The following is a 26,654-nucleotide window of genomic DNA, read 5'->3' on the forward strand; positions in this document are numbered from 1 at the left end:
TGTAGCTTCATTCTTACTGCTTACATATGCTTCAATTAAAATATTTCATTTCAATTACACCTTCTGTTCAATTAAAATATTTCATCATCACAAACTATGTGATCTGGCCAATTTGTAACAATAGTTGATCTGGTACCCATGATATACCAACATGTTATTTTACTTACACAATTTCTTCTCTTCCTTCCCTGTTCTCTCCTCACCCTTACCCATACTTTAACGAAGATTATTACTATGGGCTACCCAGGGAGCTCAGGACCCACATGCTTTCGAATAATTCTTATTGATTTTCTCAACCCTATTTACTAAAAAAGTTACTTAGCAGTTAACAAAATTAACTGGAATTCATCTAAATCCTTGAGATGAAGCAATTAGTGTTACTGAAATGTTATGTTGATTACTATTTCCTGCCCTTAAATTTGGGGCTTAATTAAGCAACTTTGGCCCAGAAAAAAAGGAATGTGTAGCTAAACCAGCTAACCTACTGATTAAGTCTTCCCACAGGATTAGAAATAAACTGTGGAGGGACTGGAGATTTACTCTGATATCCTAAGAGGGGCAAAAGAAGAACAGGAGAGATGAGGAGAGAAAAGAAATACCTAAGAGACTGAAATAAGGACCAAAGTAAGAAAGGCAGCTACATAGGGATGGAAAATAATCAGTTCTCCCCTTCCCATGGAAAGGACAAACAATTATTAACTTCAGGTAAAACAATTTAAACATTTCTTTCTTGAATTTTTTTTGTATATAGGTAATATACAGGATGGCAAATATATAGAAGGGCTGCCTTGGGATTCAAGAAGTTGTGGATTTAGGTCCTTCCTCTGAATCTACTTATTGTGTTTTTTTGTTTGTTTGGGTTTTTTTTTTTTTGCTATTTGGTGAGGCAATTGGGGTTAAGTGACTTGCCCAGGGTCACAAAGCTAGTAAGTGCCAAGTGTTTGAGGCCGGATTTGACTTGGGTCCTCTTGATTTCAAGGCTGGAGACTGATCCACTGCACAACTGTCCCAGACATCTGCTTATTGTGAGACCAGGAAGAGATAAGTCACCACCACTCACAAATCTGGCCAACTTGCTACAACTATACGCTTTGAAACAGTTGCTGATCTGCACCAGTTCGGAGAACTGCTCCACGGAAAATGGCCTACAACAACGAAATAACAGATCTGGAACCAAGTAGAAGGAAGTAAGTTATAAGAGTAAGTGTGGGTAATTTAGCTGACCCAAGTAGAATATGGTAGACCACAGTACTGTCAAGAAGGAAGAAGCGCTTAGTCAGTACTTAAAGAATCTCACAAAGAGGCTAAGCTATTTTAGTCCCCAAATCCATGGATGTATCATTACTCTTCTGAAGGTGTAATGCAGGGACAAAGTATGCCAAAATGAAATATGTATATATATATATATATCTATCTATATATCTATCTATATCTATATCTATATCTATATATATATATGTATATGACACCATACCTCCTCATTATAAGCAAGTCTTGGTTTTGGTTTGTCTTTTTCCTCAAAAAACACAGTTCCTTCTAAACCGTATTTTGGAATTAACACCACAATAGCATTCTTTCTTACAAACAAAACATAGGCTTCTTCATTCACTATTCCTTTATTTTTGAAGAACAGCTGTAAGAAATAGGAAAACTTCTTTCGGTTATATTATAGAGAAAAAAACCTTTTAAAACAAGTAATTTGAAATCACACTAGTTAGATTTTTGAATGTTACTAAAATTATAGACAACTATAGAGAGTTATTTTTTTTTTACTTTTTCCAACCACTTTACCAATGGAAGATTATAAGATCATAAATTTAGAGCCAGAAGGGACTTTAGAAATCATAAAGTACAACACTTTCATTTTAAAGATGAGGAAAATAAGGCTCAGAATATGGAAGTTTTTGAACTCGTCTTCTTAACGACAAGTTGGAATGACTTACTTTCCTAATATAATCAACAGGAGAAAGGAAAAATGATTACCATCATAGACAAACCCATTTTCAAATAGTTACTGATCTTTAGAATGGCGGAAGTGGGAGCTCAGAGAAAACATACATCTACAATGTTCTTATTTCAATTACGTAGCATCCTCATAAACCTTAATGTTTTCTTTCTTTTTAATAACATTTTAAGGACCCTGAATGACTGCATATTCTTATCTTGGAAGAATAAAGTTTCACTTTTAATCACTCTATGAAATTAAACACGAACCTGGGTATGAAACGCAACAGATGCCCGCTGTGCATATTGTGCCATTTTGTGTCGGAAATTGAGATTTTTGCACAAATCTGCTAGTTTGTGTTTATTTGTCAGATCTGGATAAGTAGAGTCTGCTCCTATAGCTACCGCCAAAAGCCGATGGACAATTATATCTGCATATCTTTAGAAACAGGGAAAAGAAAAATATTTTTACACATCAACACTGTCTCAAATGTCATTTTGTAGAATGCACATAATCATGCTCTAGATTTGAAGCACAATTCTTAAAAATACTTTTGACACAACAAGCAGAAATACTTGCAAAAACAACTAAAAGAACATATGAGTTTTGCTATGTAGGTTAAAAAATATTCCACCAAAACTGGATGTATCACTTCTATTTCTTCCTCTTGAGTTTTACGATCTCAAAGTACCTTCTGATGGGTGAAGTAAAATGTGTGTATATTGGTGATGCTAAGCCATAGTGATGAAAATCATTATCCATTCCAGAACAGAAGTAAACTGCTTGCATCATACATCGAGTGGCTAATATCCTGAACAGTGTGTTTAGATATGGGAAATCAGGAGATTCCACTCGGTCCAAAGAGTCAGCCAAAGCCTTTGCTGAATCAGTCTTAAAATCCAGATTCTGTAAGAAAAGAGAAGGAAAATATCATTGTTCCATTTTTATTTTTAAATTAGCCTTTCAAATATATAATACTATCATTAATGAATTCTAAAGAGCCCACTCCAATTTCTGAACAAATAATATTTTTAAAGTATGTTTTAAAATTAGTTGTTTAGAACTCTGAACATATTTCACTATAAAAATATTATAAATAATGATTAAGTTCTAAGACTAAGGTATAGATATTTTAAACTAATAATGTAGTTAAACTATCATACTAACCTATGTTCTAAGACTTGGATATAGGAATTACAAGTTGTGTGGTTGTGTGTGGTTCATCCTTTGTTCATGAAGAGGATCATGATAACAGGGGGATGATAAGAAGACTTGCAATTGAGTTCTTGATTTGAGTGAGGAAGGGCTGTGCAAAGTCATAAGTCTCACTTTCTTCTCCACAGCCATTTGGGTCGTGGCCAGATATCGATAAGGACAACTGGAGTTGGCCCAGGACGCAGTGGGAGACCTTGGCCCTTTTAAGCTAAGGTGTATTTTCAGGGTCTCACTTTGAGTGAGACAATGTACATTCAGCAAATAGGCCTCTTTAAGAAGCCTGTCAAAGAATGGCCCCTTTAATTAAAAAAAAAAATCAATGTGGGAGGGGAAAACCCTCAGGGTTGCTGGCCAAAATTGAAACAGTTATTATTTACACTCACTCTGAACTGGGAAGGCCCCCCAAAAATAACCATTAACTGGGCAGGGACCTATTGTTATTCAAACCACAAGATCAAGAGTGAATTGAGGGACAGCTAGATGGCTTAGTGGATAGACCCACTGGCCCTGGGAGTCAGGAGGACCTGAGTTCAAATTTGGCCTCAGGCACTTGACACTAACTAGCTGTGTGACCCTGGGCAAGTCACTTAAGCCCACTGCATAGCCCTCTCTCCCCCACCCAAAAAAAGTGAATTTGGTTTAAGGTTTGGTCTTTGAGAAAGAAATCTAGCCAGTAAACCCCAAGTTACCTATGTAGCTTTTGGCCATCAAAATTTACCTTCCTTTGGGCAGATCACCCTCAGATAAGGGGAGAAGAGAGGAGATTAGAAATAGCGCTAATACAAAAGTAGTAGTACTAAGGAGAAAGAGTTTCCCCCTTCATCTTGTCTTCTTTCCCCAAGACAAAAAATAAGAAAGTGTGACAGTGGCAGAGTACCAAAACTAGACAAAGTCAAGAGAGATTTAAGTGCTTTGTGACCCTGAGTAAGTTCCAATGTTAAATGCTTTGCCAATTTTAAAACATTCTATTGTCACTTACCATTATTATTTCCTAAGCTTCTAGAAGGCCAGCTAAATAGCATGCAAGTTCTTAAGAGACCAAGTTTTTTTAGGAAAACAGGATTTAGGATAGGGATCGACTCTAGTTATACCTTCCATTTTATTGATGAAGAAACTAAGACCCCAACAGGTTAAGTGACTTGCACGCAGTCACAGAAGCAGACACTAGTTAAGTCAGTATTTCAAAGCTACAGTTCTTTGCACTGTACATACACAACAATCTAATTCTAATTTAATATCCTAACTCCCATATCAATAATCCTTGAAGGTTTGCAAAGGACTTTCACTACACTAATCCTGAGGATATTATACCTATTTTATAAATGAGCAAACTGGTTCAGAGAATTTGGTGACTGTATCTGAAGTGACATTTGAACTCAAGACCCCTAACTCCATGACCCTTTCACTGTGCAATGCTATTTCTCAACATCCTACCTCTCATTCTGCAGCTCTCTTCCAATTCCTTATGGCGCTTTTTCTAGGTCCTTTCTCTAATTAAATAGTTCACTGCAGCATCCCAACCTGGCTTGCCCCACTCTTACCCTTAAAAAATTACCTGCCAACTGTCTCTCCTCACTATCAAAAGTATCCATTATCTTTGCAAACATTGTGGTTAGATTACTCTTCTTGTAACTTATGAAAGAGTGATGCTCCCAACCCACCCAGAACAGTGTACATTTTAGGATCTTAACTCAGGTAAGTATCTGATTAGTACAATTTCAGACAGTATAACAGAATAAAATAAATTCAGATAGTCCTGGATAGTATGCCCTTCTGAATTCAGCTTAATTCAAGTCCATAAGCCTGTCACAATGTTGACTCGTAGAACTTACATCGCACTAAAATCTACAACTCTTATTTCATTCAGCCTGTTGAGGTCTTTTGAGATCTTGACTATCACACAATGTGTTCCACCCTGCCTAGCTTTGTATTATCTGCAAATTTCTTAGGCATGCCACCTATGCCTTCATCCAAATCATCGATAAAAATATTAACTACCTGGGGCAAGCCACTAAAGACATCCTAAGTTGACTTTGATGACAACTCATTGAGTCTGGCCATTTAACTTGTTCTAAATCCATTTATCTAATCAATATATCTCCATCTTGTCAAAAAGAATAACATGAGAGACATTGTTACATACTTTCCTAAATATCTACATAAACTGTATATAAAGCATCCTCCCTTATCTGCCAGTCTAGTAACAACAAAAAAGAAAGTGGTTACTAGCATGACCTGTTGTGGCTTTTTGTAATTACTACTTCCTTTTCTAGATAATGCTAACTATTCCCATAATACACTCTTTTGAAAATTGGGACATTTGCCTTTCTGAAGTTCTGTAGCACCTCTTTTTATCTGTTCTCTGTGATCTTTGCCAGATCACAAACTATAGTTAAGCAGTCATCTGAACCGGTTATTTCAACTGTGCTAAGACATAGGGGGTCTGGGCCTGGCCAGCTAAATCCATCAAAGAAAGCTCCTTTCTTTAAGCCACTTGAAATCTGTTCTCAAAATCTAGAGCACATTTTAGGCTCTGCCCAGCTTTCTTTCTTATCTATTGCAAAGTCAGAGTGGTCATTTCCCACCAAGATTCCAATAATTTCTATTTCTGAGTTTAGAAGATTTAGAAATCAAAAGCAGAGACAGGAATGGTAAACTCAGAGGAATACCTATCATCTCTTACTCTGGCTGTAAAGTCTGGCATCAGGGTGGATGCAAGGTAATTTACTGTACTTGAAAGCCAGGTTCTTTCTCATTCCACCCAATCAGAAAAGCCAGAATAGTTCAGGGCAACCCCCCCAAAAAAGTAGTCTTATGTTGCCCTGCTCCGGTGTATGGAAACTCTTCCTTTGGAATTTTAGCTCTGTTGATGTCTCCCTGTCTATGGTGATAGAAATTACTTAATGTTCTTCATACAAAATAGTTATCAAAGGTAATTCCCATTTTAATAAATTTTCCACATTTATTTTTGAGTTGAAATTTCCCCAAAGTAAGCTGAACAGTTTTATTCTACATGTCTAATAAAAGTATATTTATGTTTTCAAAGGTGGAGTTTGAGTTCTTGGACATAAATATTATTAAGGGACACTATTAACTACTCAAGTTTAAAGATCCAAAGTACAAGGATTCTTGTGGCTATTCCATCACTCAAAGAGTATGTTCCATGTTCAGTCAATTCTCAATGTCTAACACAGCAAGCTACCTGAATAATGAACTTCTTACTAATGCGCAAGATTTAAGCCATCCCTGGGTTAGAAAATGGGGACAAAGTTTTTTTTTTTAAATCTGGGATTTTAAGACCTTGCTTAGTAACTTGGCCGTAGCACCTTGAGGTAGTCTCTATACAAAAATCAGGAAAATGGCAATAAAAAAGTAGGCAGAGACAATGATACCAATAAAGAACAAAAGAAAATATGTAATGGATCAACTACAAGGCCGGCAAACTGGGTACAGAGTCAAGAATTAGATCACCTTATGTGAGAAGAATCAGAACTTTTGGCATGTTTTACAGTATGTGTAAAGTAAGCAAAATCATAATGGAATAATTAGGGATGGGGAACCTGTGGCTTCGAGGCCACATGTGGCCCTTTAGGTCCTCAAGTGTGGCCCTTCGACTGAATTTTGTTCAAATTTTGCTCTGTGAAGTTTGGATTCAGTCAAAGGGCTGTACTTGAGGACCTAGAGGACCACATGTGGCCTCAAGGCTGCAGGTTCCCCACCCCTGGCATAAGTGATTTACTATCTAAGCAATGAGAGCCACATCCCAGAATTTGGATGCTAGAGGAATTTACTTTGGCTTTAGCTGCCTTCACAAGGACTTCATAATTTGATGGAGGAGGAGCAGGATGTTTTCTAAGCAGGGCATGTTCACAAAATTCTTCATGGATTTTCTTTGCAACAGAGACATTGGCAAGTAACATAAATTCTTCCACCATGGAATTTGTTTCTCTGTCAATAAAAAAGAATGTCAGAAAAGAGAATTCAGGATTTTATAACACCATAATGGAATATTTAACAAACCACATCATTATTTTTACTAGCAACTAAAGGGAAGCTTCAACGTATCCAGTACAAAGCGCTAGACTTCAAGTTAGGGGACACAGATTAGAATCTGAATTCTGCCATTTCCTAGCTGTGTGACCTCCTCTCTGGGCATGAAATTCCTTTTCTGTCAAAATAGGTGCTTGGACTAAATGACCTTTGATGTCTTTTTGAAATCTAAATTCATGATCCTACTGTCCCATTAGTTAAATGCACGTCTACATGCACCTATTTTAAAAAATCCTTCTCTGCTATTTCATTCTCACACTGTCATGATGTTGGACTCTTGAGGGCTCTGATGGAGTGCAATTTGACAAGTTAGGCCTTTCTTTGTTCCCCACTGTTCTTGACTTCACTTAAGATTCTGCGAGTTGTGATAATACCACTTCTTTCAGGATAATGTCCCACAGCTATAGGTCTCAGTTTACTCATCTGTAAAAGCAGGAGACTGAATTTGATGGCTTATGGTCCTTTCCAGATCAAAATCTATGATCATATCTACCCTGAACAAAACCTTACTCCTTTTTCTTTTCTGACACTATGCCTCCTCCATATACCTAATGGTTTTTCATAATTAAATGTTTTCCTTGGTTTCTGTTCTAACCTAGGAATTTGACTGAAAAAGAGGAGATAAAGAATGCTAGCTAGAGAGAATAGGGTATAATGAAAGGCATGTCTTCCTATAAATCCCCAATGGAGAATCCACTCAATGTGCTAAGAATCTCAAAGTATACTATTCAAGCTGTCCAACTATTACTTTTCATTTTTTGCCACATAATTGAACCACTTCCTTTTCTGGGCTCTCTCTCTCTCTCTACATATATACACACACACACTCAGGTGCTGGTGAGTAGAATACCCTCACAGAGGTATTTGCAAAGTTCTTGATGACACAGGTCTGGAGTTCAGAAGAGAGATCAGAATTTTAAATTCGTATTTAGAAGTCATCTATAAAGAAATGATGTTGAAGCCATAGAAAAGAATAAGACTTGAGCTCAAGCCCTGTCTTAGAAACCAGCTACTTGACCCTGGGAACGCATTAAAATTCTTTGGGCCTCAGCTGCCTCATCTGTGAAATGAAGGGACTGAACTAGGTGGCCTTGGGGGTGCTTTTGAGCACTATGAGAAGCCAAAATTTGAAAATTTGGGAAACAGTAACACTTTAAAATTAAAACAGTCTAATAAAAGTTAGTATAAGCACAGTAATACCTGACTCTAAGAAAATGAATCAGAACATTCTCATTTTTTCTGCTTCTTACTTTCATGGATTACCACGGCCAAGTAATTTACCACTTAGTGGACAATATTACTAATGAACTGATTCACTACAGTTAATTATTTTGGTCCTCAGACTTATCTTATTATAACCAGGACCTTGAGAAATCTTTCTATCTTGGTAGCTACTAGCTAGAGCTTACACTCCACAGACACAGATTTATAGATATTTAATAAACAATGCTTAATAAATGACAAATAAACATTTTATTGATTTTCAAAATATCACTTTTATTTCTGAATATCCCTTCTCTTTCCTCCCCTGGGGCAAACCAACCCTCATAACAAAGAAAAAACATGAGATAAAAAGCAGTTCAGCAAAACCAATCAATACAACAACTAAGTCAGAATTTATATATAGTATTTCACACCCACAGCCCCACAACAGCAAAGACAGAAGAGAGGTTCCACTGACAAAGACTTAAAGGAAACATGGGCTACCTCCACATCACAATGAGTATGACTTTTATGGAAGACAATGGAGAGATTCAAGGTAAGTGTAAACATGTTCTAGCATATTCTCAATGAAATATGTTAAAGAGGCAAAGAAGATGCACAAGAAATGACAAGAAAAGGAAAATAGGCCAAGTTTACCAAGGGATACCAGATAATGTGAATACTGCTCTAGCATTCAGTATTAAAAGACCCAGAGAAAACCCTCCAGCTCACTGGACTGCAATCTTTAGAGAAGGTTTAACACAAGACATGTATAAGACCAAATGGGAAGGTGTCCTTGGAATCTGCACCCATTAGACAGAATACTCACACTGATGAGATCACAAATACACTGAACACCTTTTACCAACCAAAGGAAAATAGAGCTTATACACACACATCGTGTGTGTGTATGTGTGTGTGTGTGTGTGTGTGTGTGTGTGTATATGTGTGTGTGTAGAGAGATAATGCTACTAGTGACTGTTTTAGCTGTTAATGTAAATCCTAAATGTTCATGCTGAAAATCAAAATCTTATTCATCTTTTATTTAAAAACAACATACCTAAGTTCCTTTGTCTGAAGATCTATAGGGTCATGAGTTTCACTATCCACATGAAATCGAACTTCAGGAGAAGAAAGTATCAAAGCCCTATAAGAAAAAAAACAAACAAAGAAATGATTGGTCAAATGACCCTATTATAGTCAGAAATCTGAAAATAATTGGATTAAAACTGGAGAATGTATACAATAGAACTTTCCTGAAGGTCTTAAATAATACAGAAAACCATGTGTAGTCTAGCAACTGGAGTTAAAAAACTCCTATTCTGGGATGTAACTACTCCTCTGGGAAGTTTAATTGTTTTAAGCACAATAATTAGCAAGATCAGCCTTAGTGAAAAGACTTAAATAATCTAGAAAAGTGACTTTCAAAAAGAAAACACAGCAGAACTCATTCAAAGACAAGTAGTTTAAGTAGTTTCTTCCTCCTGGAGTGTTGTAATGCTTTACCTTCAACTTTTTAACAGTATTTACTGAATCAGCAAGAGTTAGAATTGTTAGACAAAAATTCCTCCAGAATGAGTAATCACAGGTTTTATTAGGTGTTCTAAGGATACATTTTGTTTCTAGCTAATGGATATGTTACTGGAGGAGAATTTTACCTTTTACAAAGCATCTTACTGTACAGTAGTTAATAAAGGTCAGAGATAGAAACTGGTGATTTCATTGGTGTAAGAAGTGATTTTACCAATGTAGATCAGCACATTCTCTGCCACTTATACTCTTAATTGCTTAGAGCAGTGAGAGGTTATGTAACTTGTCCAGGGTCAAAGAAACAGTATGTCAGAGACAAGACCTGAATGCAAGTCTTACGTGGTTCTGAGACCAGCTCTCTATCCAATATGCCATACATCCTCTATAGTATTTAATATACATTTACTATGTAAATATATACACATACATGATATACACTTAATATATATACATTATATATTTAATATGCATATAAACTCAAATATAGTGCTTAATGCACACTTGAAATAGCTGCTACACAAACCATTAAATGTTCTTCTATTACACATGATAAACATGGTCTTTCAAAAAAAGGTTAACAAGATAGCTTAATAATGGTATCCAAGTCAGATAGAGCCAACAAATAAAGAAAATATACCCTGCATCTATTCTCCGCCTCTTCAGAATTTTTGCTAGTTTATTTAGTCCACGGAGACTAGTGGTAATATCATCATTCATGGTTGCTGAATCAATTCTCATTTGTGCTTCTGCATAGGTAAGGGAAGCCTGGAAAAGAAATTGTGAATTAACATGACAATTATGAACAAGAAAATTAGAGTTGTGCCTTCCAAGCTCAGGTGGAAATCTAAAATCCAAATGTTAAACTGCTTAAAATCAATAATGAAAAGGAAATTTTGAATAAAAATTCCTACTTTCAATAGTACTATTTCTGGTCTATTAACCAAGCATTTAATCAGAGTAGAACCTTGTTATCTACCTAAAGTCAATGTTATATTGAACTAAAAAGAAACTTTTATTTCAGTCCCCTATCCCCCATACACACAATGGTTACTTTAGTTTTTAATTAAACCCAAGAGTCACTGTGGTGAACTAAATCATGAAAGTTTAGAAATTGGCCTAGATAAGGCCTGTTCTAGCAACCATAAAGTAAAATCCTTTTAACATGTGATATTCAGTAGGCAAATAATTAGAAAAATGAAGTAGCCCATACAATATTTAATTTAATGTCTCAATGGGAAAAATAGAATCAAAAACTTAAGAAAATAACTCCTTGGAAACTAGAATAGGGCAAGGAGAAGCTAATGACTTTATAAAACACCATGAAATAATAAAATAAAATTGAATTTAAAAAAAAAAAGAGTGAATGTGAAACATCTCATCAGAAAAACTAATCTAGGGGCAGCTAGGTGGCGCAATGGATAGAGCGCCAGCGTAGAGCACCAGCGTTGGAGTCAGGAGGACCTGAGTAAAAATCTGGCCTCAGGCACATAACACTTACTAGCTGTGTAACCATGGGCAAGCCACTTAACCACACTGCCTAGCAAAAAAAAAAAAAAACCTTATCTGGAGAACAGTTCAAGGAGAAACAATATTAAGAATTGTTGGACTACCTGAAAGTTATGATCAAAAAAAGAATCTTGACAGAATATTACAAGAAATTATTAAGGAAAATTGCCCTGAAGTTCTAGAACAAGAAGATAAAGGAGAAATACAAAAAACCAAAAAACCCAAAAAACCCCCACCAATCACCACTTAAAAGAGACCCCAGGAGGAAAACATAGAAGAATATCATAGTCAAATTCCAAAGCTCCCAGGTTAAGGAGAAAATATTGCAAGCAACAAGAAAAAAATACTTTAAATATTACAGAGCTATAATCAGGATCACACAAGACCTAGTAGCTTCTACAGTGAAGGACTTGGAACACTATTTTTTTTAGAGCAAAAAAGCTGGAGCTGCAACCAGTATAATCCTGAAAAAATAATTTTTTTAAAAAACAGGACATTTAATGAAATGAAAGACTTTCAGGTATTTGTGATACAAAGAGCAGAACTTAGTGTGAAATTCGACATATAAGATCCAGGAGAAATATATGGTAAACACTAAAGACCAATTATAAGAGACTCAATAAGGTCAAACTGTTTACTTCTTATATGTGAAAATGTTATCAGCATGAAAATGTTATCTTATGACTGTCACTATTATTTGGGTAGTTTGAAAAACAGACTTGGGTTGGGCTGTATACAATGGGGTAATTCTAAAAAATAAAAGTGGATAGGGAAAAATAAAAAGAAGCAATTATCTCACACAAATGAGGCATAAAAGGAAGAACTGCCACAGAAGCAGCAAGTGGAGGGGGAGAGGGCTGGTGGGTTAAAGAGGGAACATATACATCTAGAAAGGCATAAAGTTCTCTAAATTTGGAAAGAAATAAGAAGGTGAAGGTTAGGATAAGGGAGGGACTATTAGAAGGGTGTGTAGATTAAGAATTAGGAGGAAGAAAGGGATAAAGGAGAAACTCCCTTACAGAAAGATTGCTAAAGTGGAGAGTGAGGGAGAGGATAAGGAAGAGACTCTTAGAGGGGTGGGTAGATTAAGGAATAGGAGGGCAAGGTCTTGGGTAGTAGAAGTAAATTAGAGGAGAAGGGATAGGGTAAATAGGACAAGTAAGGAAAAATAGGATGGAGGGAAATACACAACAAGTAATTGTAACTCTGAATGTGAATGGGATGAATTTGCCCATAAAAGAGAGCAGAATGGATTAAAATCTGAATTCAACAATATTTCACTTTCAGGAAATACAACAAAGATGATATACATAGAGTTGAAATAAAGGGCTAGAGTAAAATTTATTATATTAAAAAAAAAGCAGGGCTAACAATCATGATCTCAGACAAAGTTGAAGTTTAAACAGATTTAATTAAAAGAGAAAGAGGGAAACTACACTATGTGTCACCAATATTATTCAACACTGTTCCAGAGGTTCCCAAACTTATTTAGCCTACTGCATCCTTGAAAAAAAAAGTTACTCAGCACCCCTCTGGAAATCTATTTTCTTTAACCCTTTAACAGTTTTTTTTTTTAAAAAAATTTGCATCATTTCAAACTATTATCGCCTCCTGGATCATTCCAGCGCCTCCCAAGGACGGTATAGCCCACTTAGGGAACATGTGTTAGATCATTTAAAACAGTATAAAATACCTGAGAGTATAACTGCCAAAACAGACACAGGAACTACATGAACATTAAATATAAAACACTCTTTATACAAATAAAAGTCAGATTTAAATAATTAGAGAAATATTCATTGTTCATGGGTAGACAAAGCCAATATAATAAAAATGACAATTTCACCTAATCTATTTATTCAATGCCATTCCAATTAAATTATTTAAAAAACATTTTACTGAGTTAGAAAATATAATAACAAAATGTACTTAGAAGAACAAAAAGTCAAGAATTTCAAAGAAACTAATGAAAAAAAAAAGTTAAAATAAAAGGAGATTCAGTAGTACCAGACCTTAAACCAGGCCTGCACAACCTGTGGCCTCCAGGCCACTTACAGCCCTCAGGCCGCTTGCAGCACACGAAAGGATTTCCAGCAGCCTGCAAAAAAATGTAGAAGAAAACATCCTTTGTATGTAGAGGAAATCCTTTGGTGGGCCGCAGATTGCGCAGGCCTGCCTTAAACTATATTATAAGGCAGTAAATATCAAAACTATCTGGTACTGGCTGAGAAACAGAAAGATATATCAATGGAACAGAGTAGACATATGATATTCAGAAGTAAAGGACTATAGTAATTTTGTATTTAACTAATTTAAAGATTTTAGTTTTGAGAATAAGAATATATTATATGGCAAAAATTGCTGGAAAAGTTATAAAAAAGTCTGGCAGGATTGGGCATAGATTAATATAGTAAACCATGTACCAAGAGAAGGTCAAAATGGATACATTATCTAGATATAAAGAGAGATATCACAAGAAAATTAGAAGAACATGGAACATATGATCCATCAGACTCATGGATAGGAGAATAATATATGAAGAAATAAGAGACAGAGAGCATTGTTGAGGTATAAAATGGCTAATTTTGATTATATTAAAACATTTTTATGTAAGTAAAACCAATGTAGCCAAAATTAAAAGGAAAGCACAAATTTGGGGAAAAAACTTTCACAGACATTTTTTCAGATAAAGGTCTTGTTTCTCAACTGTATAAAGAATTTTGTCAAATTTATAAGAACACGAATCACACCCCAATTGATAAAATAACCAAAGGATATGAACAGCCAGTTTTTCAATGGAGAAATCAAAACTATATATAATCATATGAAAAAGTGTTCCAGATCAATTGATTAGATTAGTGAAATGCAAATTAAAACAATTTTGAGTTATCATCTTATACCTATCAGCTTGGCTAAAATGATATATGCCCTTCAATCGGGAAATGGCTAAACAAGTTATGGTATATGATTGTGATGGAATACAACTGTGATATAAGAAATGACGAGCTGGTTGATTTAAAAAAAACATGGAAAGACTTGGAACTATATGAACACATGTATGCATATTCACGTTTAATTGTAGCTTTCTCTAGCACAAGGTGGGAAGGGAAGGAAAAAAATATAAAATAAAAAATGCACAGCAGAGAACAAAAGAAAACTTAGAAGGAAGCACAGAAAAGCTAGGTAGCTTTGAAAACAATGTGTAGAATCCCATCACATTCTGCTGTGTAGATGAAAATGCTTTTTTTTTCTTTTCTCATTTTGTATTTAAGTTTAAAAAGAATAAAAAAAAAGGAAAATACTAGTGTGTTTTAAAGACTCTATAAGTAGAGAAATGAATTCTTAATAGTTGAGAAAACTTGACTCCTAGAAGGCCTCCTGGAATCTCCTTTTCATTAGCTTATCTCACACTGCCAGAATTTTGTTTCACAGTTCACTTCACTTTGTTACCATCAATCAGAAATTCTTTTTGGGTTAAACATATTTTTAAAAATATAAATACCTCTGAAATAGTAAAGGGCTATCAATAATTCAAAAATATTAATTCAATAAGGTCTGCTTTCTTCTTACAATCTAGTTGACAACTAAGCTGATGATTGGAAGCTCTGATTAGCAAGGAAGATGATAAATTCTGAAAAATGGAGTTTTCTGGAAGCATAGTAGGCTGGAATAAAGTGCCACAGTTGATGGCTTAAAGCAATGTAAGTGTTTAGGGCCTGGGGAGAAAGGCACTAAAATGTGTGAAAGCGATGGATGCAGACAGAAAGATGGCATAGTGACAAAGACAAATTCTGTTTATTTCAAAATTTTGCATAATGCTGGTTCTGTGACCAGAAGGAAAAAGAATCTCCCTGCCCCCTTCCTACTGTATCTCACAACTGGCTGTTTCTGAGACCCAGTACTAGCAATTTTCAGGACAGTACCAGCAATTTGTTATAATATGAGCAAAAGAGACTGCTGCAGGCTTAGAATCCTCAGTCACATACATGGGTAATGTTATTTCTATGTCATAATTCATTCAGCATTCCACATAAACTTTTAAATGTATTTCTGAAACATTACCCAATGGAAAATTAAAATTCCTTTATCCCAATTTCCAATCTACAAGGACATGAAGTTCTTTATTCTAATCCCCTGTAAAACACTAAACTTTATAGCTTTCAATATAATTTTCAATACGGTAAGTGAAACATTATGACTGTTGTCATTCTTGCTACTCCCTAACAGGAACACAGGGACAAAGCAGATAGTTCTAAGCTCTGGTTTGGGGTATGTTCTAAAAAAAATACTGGAGAAGCTGGCAATGTGTTTTCTTTGTAGTTTTCTGACTCAAGTGAAGTTAGTTTTTGTAAGGCAATCTTTTTCAAAGCACTGATTTTTTTTTAATAGAAAAACTTCACACTTTACCTTTGAATTAATGGCACTTTTGGTAAATCTGGTTTTTAAAATTTCAGCATTGTGATTCATTTCCCAAATACACGAAAATGCTAGCCTAGGAAAAAGGACAGATAATATTACTAAAACAAAAATAATGGTAAACATTAAATGTAAATATTGAGTTTTATGAAAAAGTATGCACAGATACCTGTCCACATTTGATCTTAAGGAACATAAGTTAGAGCTAAGCAATTCTGGAACCATATCAATTCTCTGTAAAAGACAGAAATAAAACCTCAAAAATTACTTAGCAGTAGTGTATGAAATTTAATTCATTTTTTCCTAAATAGGAAGGTAAATAAATTTTTTATGAACTAAAAGGAAAAATCATTTTCCAAACACGAAATCCTAATGACATTTCTATATTTCTAGAACACAAAGGAAGAATTATGGCAACATGCTATAATAGGAAGATTAAATTAGGATTCAAGAGCTCTGGGATCTAGCTCTAGTAGAGCTGTTTTTTTTTAAACTTTACACTTTACTTTTGAATTAATGGGACTTTTTGTAAACCTAGTTTTGGGTTTCAATAAACCTTCACCAAGTCAGATGCGACCTTATAAAAAAGAAAAGGCCTAAATGAGCTCGGAGGTCCCCACCTCTTGTAATTCACATTCAGTTCATGCTGCATATATTTACATATGGACTCGCTGCCTTCTGATTCAAATGCAGGGTCCTTGGAAGTGAGCAATGTCAGATTCTTTGTACTCATACTCTCAGAAACTAGCACTGGACTTGTCACATAGCAAATGTTTAATAAATGCTTGCTGACTGATTTCCTCTAGAAAATTCTGTATTTCTATGACAACACAGACTGCTCTGAGCTAGCCAAGCAACAAATATTAAAAAGGAGATAACTATCTCTAACTGCTATTTAAGATACTCAATTACAAAGAGTACATTATTTTCCATGAAATAGCCTAGATCATCCAAGTATGCTTGTCTAAATTCACAAAAAAAAAATCTGTATATATCCACTGTTACAGTTATGCACTGATAAACCAAGGCTTCACTAAATCCAGAGTATATTCTTCCTGTCTAGGAAATCTCTCAAATAATTTTAGTCAAAAACCCTTTAAGTGATCTTTACTAAAAAAAAAAAAGTTACAATGAAAACTGATCGAAATTCCACTCTGTTTGTATTGTCTTAGTCTTCTTTGTATCCCCCACAGCACCCATTACAGTACCTTTCACACAGTAGGCATGTTATAAACACTTGATGAATGAAAAATACTTACTTTTTCACAAAGATAGACAGTTGTTCCTCTTTTAGCTGACTCTTGATCCAAAGCATTTCCTGGTCGAATGAAGTGGCTGACATCTGCAATGTGAACACCAACCTTAAAAAGACAAGAAGTAAAGCAAAACATGACAAGATTCTGCATAGTTCATTAACTTTCTTAAAGGAAATCTAAGGAGGAAGAAGTTCAACAAAAAAAAAAGAAAAATGATATATTGCACCTAACATTTTAATCTAATAATACAAATCCATTAGTTTCTCTAGCTGTAATAAACAGCACTTTATATGAGCACTTAACAAATAAATAAATAAATAAATAAATAAATAAATACTTAACAAATGAAAATTGTTCAGGTAAAGTTCTACCTGACTGTAAAACTAACATCTCCGGCTAAAACGCCTTGTAAAACGAATACCTCTAGATTTCCATTTTCAAGTTCTCGACAATGTAAAGCATCATCTATATCTGTACACTTTGGAGGATCCACACTACAAATACAAAGATGTCTCAGATCTTCTCTATTCTTCATGTCCTATAAAATGATATAAAAAGAGGAAACAATTCCATATAACAATAATTTAACAGTTGGGGGGATATCAATGTATTTTAAATTATTAGGATGCATTCATCAATGCTACACTGTGGTCGAGGGTACCCTTGGTCCTTAAAGTTATACTAGCGGAGTCCGAGCTATGAGAGACTGGTAAGCTGGGAGGTTTCCAGTGGAACTGGTGAAGGCCTCCATTGTTTTCAGTTATAGCAACTCTGTGATACCACCTATTAAGCTGGTTAGGAGATTTCAATCTGTATCAGTACAGGCAGAGTCCATACTCATGAAATTATGACTCCTTAAAGTCCCCAGGTCTTATTATACTACTTTAATATATATGTGTGTACACATATATACATACATACATTTTTATTTTATCATTATTTTTTACCTAGTCCCTCTAACAGCATGATTACAATCCATTTATGCTATTTCATCCTGCATGATTTCTTTCCCAAGTGCTCCTGTAAATCCTCCACAAGAGCCCTCAGGGCATCCAAATTTATACAGTGTGACAGTTCATATATTAATAAGTGAGTTATTAAAAGACATACATATCCCATTTTCCCCATCTCAGTTCAAATATAAATTAAGGCTAACCTTAATTTTAGTTGAACATATCTAGACACCTTATTCATCTCTGAAAACTCAAAATATATAATTTCCCTGCTTCCTGAGAGTTTAATTTCTGGTTAAGTATAAATTTTTTTTTTCAGATATAGTACCTACATCTTTTGTACATACACATAGAAAATATCTAAAGTATTCTGGCCAGTGCAAAATAGATTGACTGATCAATAGATAAGATAAATGTGAGGGGAAAAAACACTCAGGTTTCTCATTTTGCTTAAAATGTTAACAGATGAGTTCAACTAAAAAATGAGTAAAACTAACACAGTTAAAACCTCTTATCGGAAGGAGAAGACAACACGATAGAAATTGTGCTTCTGCTCGGCTGAGGTGCCACCTTTTCCCTAAATGGGTACAGCTCATTTGACATCCTTCTTCTCTCACCTCTTCAGTGATGCTCCAGGGCATCTTTGGCAGGAAACTAAGAACAGCTCGAGAAAAGGGCTGATGGGGAACATCATGTTCAAGGAGCAGAACTTCGGTTTCAGTCTCTTTATCACCAACAGCACCTAAATTTTTTACAAAGTGACCCTAAAAACAATAATTATTTCAGAAGACATATTTTACAATTCTTTTGTCATCAGAGACACATCCTTTTATTAAATTCCTGTTGTTCAGATGCTTTTCCCAATTTACGATTCCTAAAATAACCCAGGGAGTTGGGTAGACACCGCGTCCTCCAATGAAGAAATGGGAAAACTGGAGATGCAGAGAATTCCAAAGATGCTCAATAGGTAAGACCACAGTGTTTGAATGTGCTTATTTCCTATGGCCCTTTGGGCTTCAACTGTGTTTCAAAATACACCAGCTATTTCTGTCAAGAATTTTTTTTAGAATGCAAATGGAACGAGGCATTTAAATTCTAGGAACTATTGATTTTTTTTCTTAGTGACAAAAATCAGCCTTTTCATGCATTTATTTCTCATAGACACAGCCAAGGAAGCTATTCCAAACAATATTTTAACTTTGTTAATTAAGTTGAAAAATAACATCACCGTTTATTGGATTACATGTATAAATTAACAAAATGATCAGAATGAACACACTAAATTTCAGTGCAAATTTCACATCATACAGATTTTCTTTTGGCATTATAGAAAATATTTGTCCTCTAAAAATAACTTACATTAGGATATCTAGAATTCTTGGGCCAACCATCAATAGCAACAATAATTCTCTGTCCTTCTAAGGTTGAAGCTTGTCTTGTTTCTATTCGAATCCGAGGTATCCTCTTGTCAGCAGGTGTAAAGAGATGTCTTCTTGACTACAGACAATATAGAAAATGTTCTTGGTGGGTTATAAGTTCCTTAAAAAAGTAAAAACTTCACCCTATTCCATCATTCCAGTAAGAGGAAAAAAAAATCCCTTCACTGGAAACTTTGAGCGTTTTTCCTCCCAACTTCTCAGGCAACTGGTTTCAACAGTCATTCCGTCTCTTTCACACATCAACCTCTTCTCCAATGGCTCTTTCCCATCTGCTTATAAACATCTTATTAAAAATCTTCAAAAAGCCTTCCTTGGTCCATCTACTATCTACTGTCCTACCTTTCCCTATTACTTCTTTAAAAAGCTGTCTTTACCCAGAGCCCCTCTTTCCTTAACCCTTTAAAACTGGCTTCCAACTGCAACCATACTGAAACTTTAAACAACAAAAAGACTTTTGGCACTTTATGTGTTACCTCATTTGTTCCTCATAACAACCCTGTGAAATCATTCCCATTTTACCAATGAAAACACTGAGGCTAAAAGTTTACTGACTTGCACAGGATCACACAGCTAATTAAGTCTGAGGCAAAATTTGAGACCATATTTTCCAGACTCTAAGTTCAGTGCCCTTTTTGCTATAACACACTGCCTCAAAGATCACAGATGACTTCTTTTATTTTTTTTCAAGGCTACAAGTGTACTTATTGGTGCTTTTTGGTTTTATATTACAATCAGAAATTTCTGAATATAACTACCAACACACCACCTTTGGAATTCTTTGCTTTCCTTAAAACACAGAAAATGGATTAAGCAAAATCAAAAGATGTAGATACTATGCCTGACAGTATGAGAAACATTCTGTACCCAAGGTCTCCCAGTGAAAGGCAGGATTTCTACAAGATTGCTTCATTTCCATGTTCTCTCCATTTACACTACTGTAGTCATGCTTTCCCTGGTTCTACTCACTTCACTTTCCAATGTTTTCACCAACTTCCTCATGTTATCATTTTATATGGTGCAAGTGATATTTCATTAGTAATATCACAATTTGTTCAGTTACTTCTCAACCATTTGGATATCCATTTTGTTTCCAGTTTTTTTTTTTTTGCTGGCACCAAAAATGCTGCAATGAATGTTTTAGTATCTATGGATCTCTGATAACTGAAATTTCTGGGTCAAAGGATATGGATTTTTCACACATTTTCTTGAACATAATTCTAAATGGTTTTCTAGAAATGGTCCCAGAATTTACATCTTCATCCAACAGTATTTTAGTGTGCCCATCTTTCCATGGCGTCTCCAAGGTTGAGTTTTCTGCCTCTGTTACCTTTGTCAATTTGTGGAGTATGCAGTGAAAACACAGTTGCTTTCGTTTAGATTTCTCTTATTGTTGATCTGAAAAAATCTTTCATATAGTTGCTGAGAGTTTACAACACTGATAGCCCTAATTCAAACCTCCAATTTTTTTCCTTCATGCCTCATAATCCCTCGCTCTGAAGCTTCTGACCATTCTGGCTACATCTATTCAATACTGTCTCCCCTGGCTTCAGAGAAATGACTTGTGTCTTGGTTCTCTCCCTATCTCTCTAATCAGTTTACTGTTTCCTTCCCTACTCTTCTTCTCAATCCTCTAAAATGAGAATTTCAAGGATCTGCATCCTTTTGGCTCTGTCTTCTTCTCTCTCTACATTCCCTCCCTATTTTAACCCCATAGCTTGCGCTATTCTCTATGCAGATGGCTCCCAAATTTCTATCTCTAGGCTTGAACTCTTCTGAGTTCTAAACCTACACTTTGAACTGCCTTCAGGACATCTCCACTCAGTTGCCCAACCAGCTCAAATGCAACATGTTCAAAACAAGATTGGTATCTTTCCTGCAAATAGGTTCCTCAAGTTTCACTGTTTTTATTTGTGACACCATTCAGCCAATCTCCTGCATTTATAACTTCAAGTGACCTCTGACCCAAACAGATCCTGTGCTCTCCTACCTTAATTGCCTTTGTTCATATTATTCACAATACGGTCCCCACCTACACACAGAGAATAGAATCTCACCTAAAACAGCCCTAAGAAGTGGTCATCCAGTATCTACTTGAAAACCTTAAGTGAGGGAAAACCTCTTACCTCCCAGGGTAACTCATCCCACTATTTTGCTCATCTTGATCAACTGGTGAACCAGAACAACTCTACACTGTCCTCTTCTATTAAGTCCCTGGCCCCCTAATCAAGTCAAGAATTGTGCCAGGCCAAGCCTAAGCCCTGGATCATTCCCTTCACTCTCATGCACATGCTGTTGAACAAAAGTCAAGAAAATTTGCAATTCTTCTGACCAGGTCCACTAAAACTTTGTTGTATCTCCACCGAACCCTCACTATTACCAGATAATCCTTCTATACTTCCCCACTTTCCACATAGGCTCTTAAGTCCTTTTCATCCCTCCTCAAACCTTCCATTGCTCCCCCTCCCACCATCCTCTCAGCTAAGAACCTTGCCTCCTATTTAACTGAAAAAATACTGAGGCCACTCAGAAATCTTTCTCTTCTTCCCTCCTCATCTCATCACTCAAGATGTCTTCTGCCATTATCTTCTCCACTCCTGTCTCACACTAAGAGCTGGTCCAAATACTTGCAAAGACAAACCCCTCTACCTGCACAAACAATCTCATCCCATACCTTCTTCCCCAGAAGACTGCCTCCTGTATCATTCCCACTCCTCACTTATGTTCAATCTCTCCCTGTCTACTGGCTCCTTTTTGACTGCCTATAACCATGCCCATGTCTTTCTCATCCTCAAAAAACCTTCACTTGATCCTTCCACCCCCACTGACTATCTATATCTCTTCTATCTTTTGTGGCTAAACTGCTCGAGAAAACCATTTATAATAGATGCTTCCACTTCCTTTGCTCCTGCTCTTTTTAATTCTCTGCAGTCTCGCTTCTAATTTCCTTAATAGAAACTGCTTTCTTTAAAGTTACCAATGATCTTGTAATTGCCAAATCCAATGGCCTTTTCTTAATTCCCATACTTCTTGATTTCTCTGCAGCTACTGATGTTGTCCATCATCCTCTTCTCCATAATACTCTCTTCTCTCTAGGTTTGTGGGACATTACTCTCTCCTGGATCTCCTTTTATCTATTTGACTACTCCTCAAGTTTCCTTTACTGGATCCTCATCCAGGTTACGCCTACTAATTGTCTCTCCTGGAGCTTCTTCTCTTCTCCATAATACTACACTTCACTTACCGATTTCATCAATTTCCATGGGTTTCATTACCATCTCTATGCTGAGGGTTCTCAATTCTATTTATCCAGCTGTGATTTCTATGCTGACCTCCAGTTTTGCATTTTGAAACTGCCTTTTAGACATCTTGAAATGGATGTCCAGCAAACATCTTAAAACTCAAGTTGTCCAAATGTGAATTCAGTATCTTTTCCCCTAAGCCCTATTCCCTTCCAAACCTCCCTATTATTTTCTAGAGCACCACTATCCTCCTAGGTACCTAGGCCTGAAACCTAGATGTCATCTTCGGTTCCTCACCATTTCTCACCCTTCATATCCAATTTTTTGCCAAGACCTATCAATTTCACCTCTGTAATGTCTCTCAGATAACCCCTCTTCTCTCTCTCTCTCAATACTGCTACCACCTTGGTGCAGATTCTCATTACCTCACTACCGCAAGAGCCTTCTGTCTTTCCACCTCAAGTCTCTTCCCACTCCAGTTCATGCTCCACTCAGCCAAAAAAATTATTTTCCTAAGGTATTGGTCCAACCATGTCACCCTCAGAGTCAATAAACTCCGGTGGTTTCCTACCACCTCCAAGCTAATGCAATCTCTGTATGGCATTCAAAGTCCTTCATAACCTCCTCCACCTTTCTAGTCTTACAGCATACTCCCTGACACATACTTTTTGGTCCAGTGACACTGGCCTCCTGGCTGTTCCATGAACCAAATACTTCATCTCTTGGCTCCAGGCATTATCTCTGGCTTTCCTCAATGCTTAGAATGACCTCCCCTCCTCATCGGTCTCCTAGTTTACTTAAAATCCCAACTAAAATTCCATATTCTACAGAAAGCCTTTCCCAATCCCTCTTTTATTCTACTGTCTTCTCTCTGTTAATTATTTGCTATTTATTCTGTATATACCTTGTTTGTACATATGTTTGCTTGTCTCCTCCATTAGCCGGTGAAGTCTTAGAGAACAGGGACTCTTCTTTGCCTTTCTATTTTCAGTACTTATGCACAGTAATTGGTACACAGCAGACACTTAATAAATGCTCACTTGACAACTCTAAGTCTTAGTAAATTTTTCCTCACAATTAATGAAGATCTACACTTCTGAAACTTTCATTATTCAAAGGACAATTCTATCAATTGATGCCAAACAGAACAGACATTTTGAATCCCTCTTTCATATAGCAGCCCTTGAAGGGCTGTCTGCATGTTCTCCCCAAGTCTTCATTTTCTCAGAAGGTACTTCACATTCCTTCACTTGACCTTGTATAGAATGGTCTCCAGACTGCACCAGCAGAGTGAGAAGCAGCTTTTTAAATGTCCTCCCCAAATTGTGCAGTAGCAATTAACGAACACAAAATTCCATGCATAGTTCATAAAGTATAGAAGAATTATCACCTTCCTCAATCTGGGTACTATGTTTAGGACAGCATTCACTTTTTCAGTTGCCATGTCACACCTACCTCATTTTTGAGATTGCAGTACATTAAAAAATGTGTAGAATCATTTTTACATGAATATATTCCATTAGGCCCCTACCCTCCTTTAAATTCCAATTCAAATGCCAGCTTTCCTATAAATCCTTACCTGGTCCAACTTAGTTTGGACTTTCTCCCTCATAATTCATATAATACTGGAGTTTGCAACTTTTAAAAAGCAATTATCATGGAATCCTGTGTATGAGCTATGTTTGTGTCTTTTCCAGTTACTAACCTATAACTGATCCATGACAGCCAGGACAACGTCTTATCTAAATGTTATATGTGCCCCAGCATAGTATTTTGCACATAGTAGGCATTTAATAAATGGTTGTTGACTTAAGTTCATGTAGGCATTTCAAATCTTGCTTAAGGAGAATGTTTTCACTTACCTCCTTGATATCAGACTTGGAAAGCATGCCACAAAATGGCCTCCAGTTCCGCTTTATTATTCCTACCACTCTTCCTGAAGGTCTTAACATCTTCTCATTTATAGCAGTCTTCAGCTGCAATTTAACAATAAAAATAGAACCAAGTGTTTTTCCCATTAACAAAACAAATGATGAGCTTTTCAGGAGCATATGTAAACAGATTCTACAACATTCAAGCCCTAAATTATGACATCATAATAAACTGTATTAACTCTAAAATTCTTTGAAACAGTAGTTTCAAAGTAGTTTCATCCACAAGGAAGCAGTAAATGAGAAACCAACAAAACTGTAACTAAATACCTAAAAACTAGTTGCTATATGAGTTCTAGTCTGACTCTATTTTCTCTAGAGTCAAATACAAATTTCTTTGTTTAAAAATACTCAAAATCTTCTAGAGCCTGGCTCCAACATACTTTTGCAGCCTTGTTATACCTTATTATACTTTATACCTCATTATATTCTTCACGCTCAACTGGTATTCCTGCTATTCCTCATGTCAAACACTCCATCTCCCATCTCTGGCTTTACATGGGTTATATCCCATGCCTATAATTCAGTCGCTCCTTAATACCACTTCTTAGAAGCCTTAGTTTCCTTCAAAGCTCAAATTGAGAACTACTTACATGAGACTTTTCTTAATCTCCTGAGATGTTAGTACTAACACTTTACATTAAAATTATTATTGTATAATGTTGTATCCCCCAGAAGAATGTAATTGGAAAGATCTATTTCAACTTTTGTCTTTGCACCCAGCACCTACCACAGATATGATGCACAATAAGGCTTAATGAATTATTGCTTATTGATTGGAAAAGACCTTTTCTACCTTATTAAGATACTGCGTGGGCTATGTAGTCTTACAGGCGAAACAGGATATATAACTAGACTTTTTTGTGAACCTTGTCATAATTCTCACCTACAACTTCGAAAAACAAGTCAGGAATAAATATCATCTGTTACCAGAAAAAAATTCCTACTATCATAGACTTTCATTATAAGACTCAGATGGAAAAGGGAAGAATATAGTATAGTGAAAAGTCTGGGATTCTATCCAGCAACTGGGACTAGAACTTAGCTCTGTTAATGTGAGCAAGTCATTTAATCACTCTGGACTTCAGTTTCTCCACCTATAAAGTAAGGCTGTTGTAGCAGATGAGCTCTAAGTTTCCTCTAGTTCTAAAATTCTATGGCTCAATGTCAAAAGGGTCTATAAGGACTTCCAATAAAAGATCCAGAGGGCTATACTTGTATATAAATGGAAATTTTGGATAAGACAGAATAAACCATAAATTATAGTACTATTGTACTTTTTTTCAAGTAATTTTAAAAATTGGATTTATCAAGATGTCAATTAATAGAAACATAAGATCAATAGCTAGAAGTCATATTAGAGATAATCTAATCCCACCCTTTTACTTTATAGAAGAGAAAACTGTCCAGACTTTACAGATGATTTATTCAGTGTCACACAGGAACACAGGTCAGGGGCAGCTAGGTGGTGCAGTGGATAGAGCACTGGCTCTGGATTCAGGAGGACCCGAGTTCAAATTCAGCCTCAGACACATAACACTAGCTGTGTGACCCTGGGTAAGTCACTTAACCCCACTGCCTAGCCAAAAAATAAGTAAAAATAACACAGCTCAGATTCAAATGCAAGTCCTATGATTAAAAATCCTGATTTCTTTTCACTATACCAAGCATCTAATTAACTTTAAATTCACGCATTTCAAATTTTGATATCAACAGTCTCTTTGTATCTGAGTTAACTTTGTGCAGTAAATGACCAAAAAACCCCAAAATGCTATTAAAACAATATATTTCTGTGATTGATATGTATTTAGGCCATTTTACTCAAAAAATGACAGATTTTATATATATATATATATACATATATATATATCAATTAAGTGATGGGACAGATAAGATTGATATCTAATTCCTCCTAATTCTAAAAATTTCATTATTCTAAATTCAGATTCCTCATTCCCTCCCTTCCACACA

The 26,654-nt window shown here is 35.8% G+C and overlaps 1 protein-coding gene across 1 annotated transcript in view; it reads right to left on the minus strand.

The window, feature by feature from the left end:
• DIS3 (DIS3 exosome endoribonuclease and 3'-5' exoribonuclease) overlaps positions 1–26,654 on the minus strand; it is a 43,358-nt gene that overhangs the window by 5,523 nt on the left and 11,181 nt on the right. The window contains exons 7-19 of the mRNA XM_020992440.2: positions 24,615–24,728; positions 19,434–19,571; positions 18,692–18,838; positions 17,543–17,659; positions 17,125–17,226; positions 16,035–16,099; positions 15,857–15,941; positions 10,581–10,708; positions 9,474–9,560; positions 6,952–7,108; positions 2,637–2,851; positions 2,215–2,383; positions 1,475–1,633 (exon numbers count right to left, since the gene is read on the minus strand). Coding sequence (XP_020848099.1) covers positions 1,475–1,633; positions 2,215–2,383; positions 2,637–2,851; positions 6,952–7,108; positions 9,474–9,560; positions 10,581–10,708; positions 15,857–15,941; positions 16,035–16,099; positions 17,125–17,226; positions 17,543–17,659; positions 18,692–18,838; positions 19,434–19,571; positions 24,615–24,728 — 1,683 coding nt within the window. The remainder of the gene's footprint in view (positions 1–1,474; positions 1,634–2,214; positions 2,384–2,636; positions 2,852–6,951; positions 7,109–9,473; positions 9,561–10,580; positions 10,709–15,856; positions 15,942–16,034; positions 16,100–17,124; positions 17,227–17,542; positions 17,660–18,691; positions 18,839–19,433; positions 19,572–24,614; positions 24,729–26,654) is intronic.

Source organism: Phascolarctos cinereus, unplaced genomic scaffold (assembly GCF_003287225.1).
Source record: "Phascolarctos cinereus isolate Bilbo 61053 unplaced genomic scaffold, phaCin_HiC Scaffold_7;HRSCAF=346, whole genome shotgun sequence".
Lineage (NCBI taxonomy): Eukaryota > Metazoa > Chordata > Mammalia > Diprotodontia > Phascolarctidae > Phascolarctos > Phascolarctos cinereus.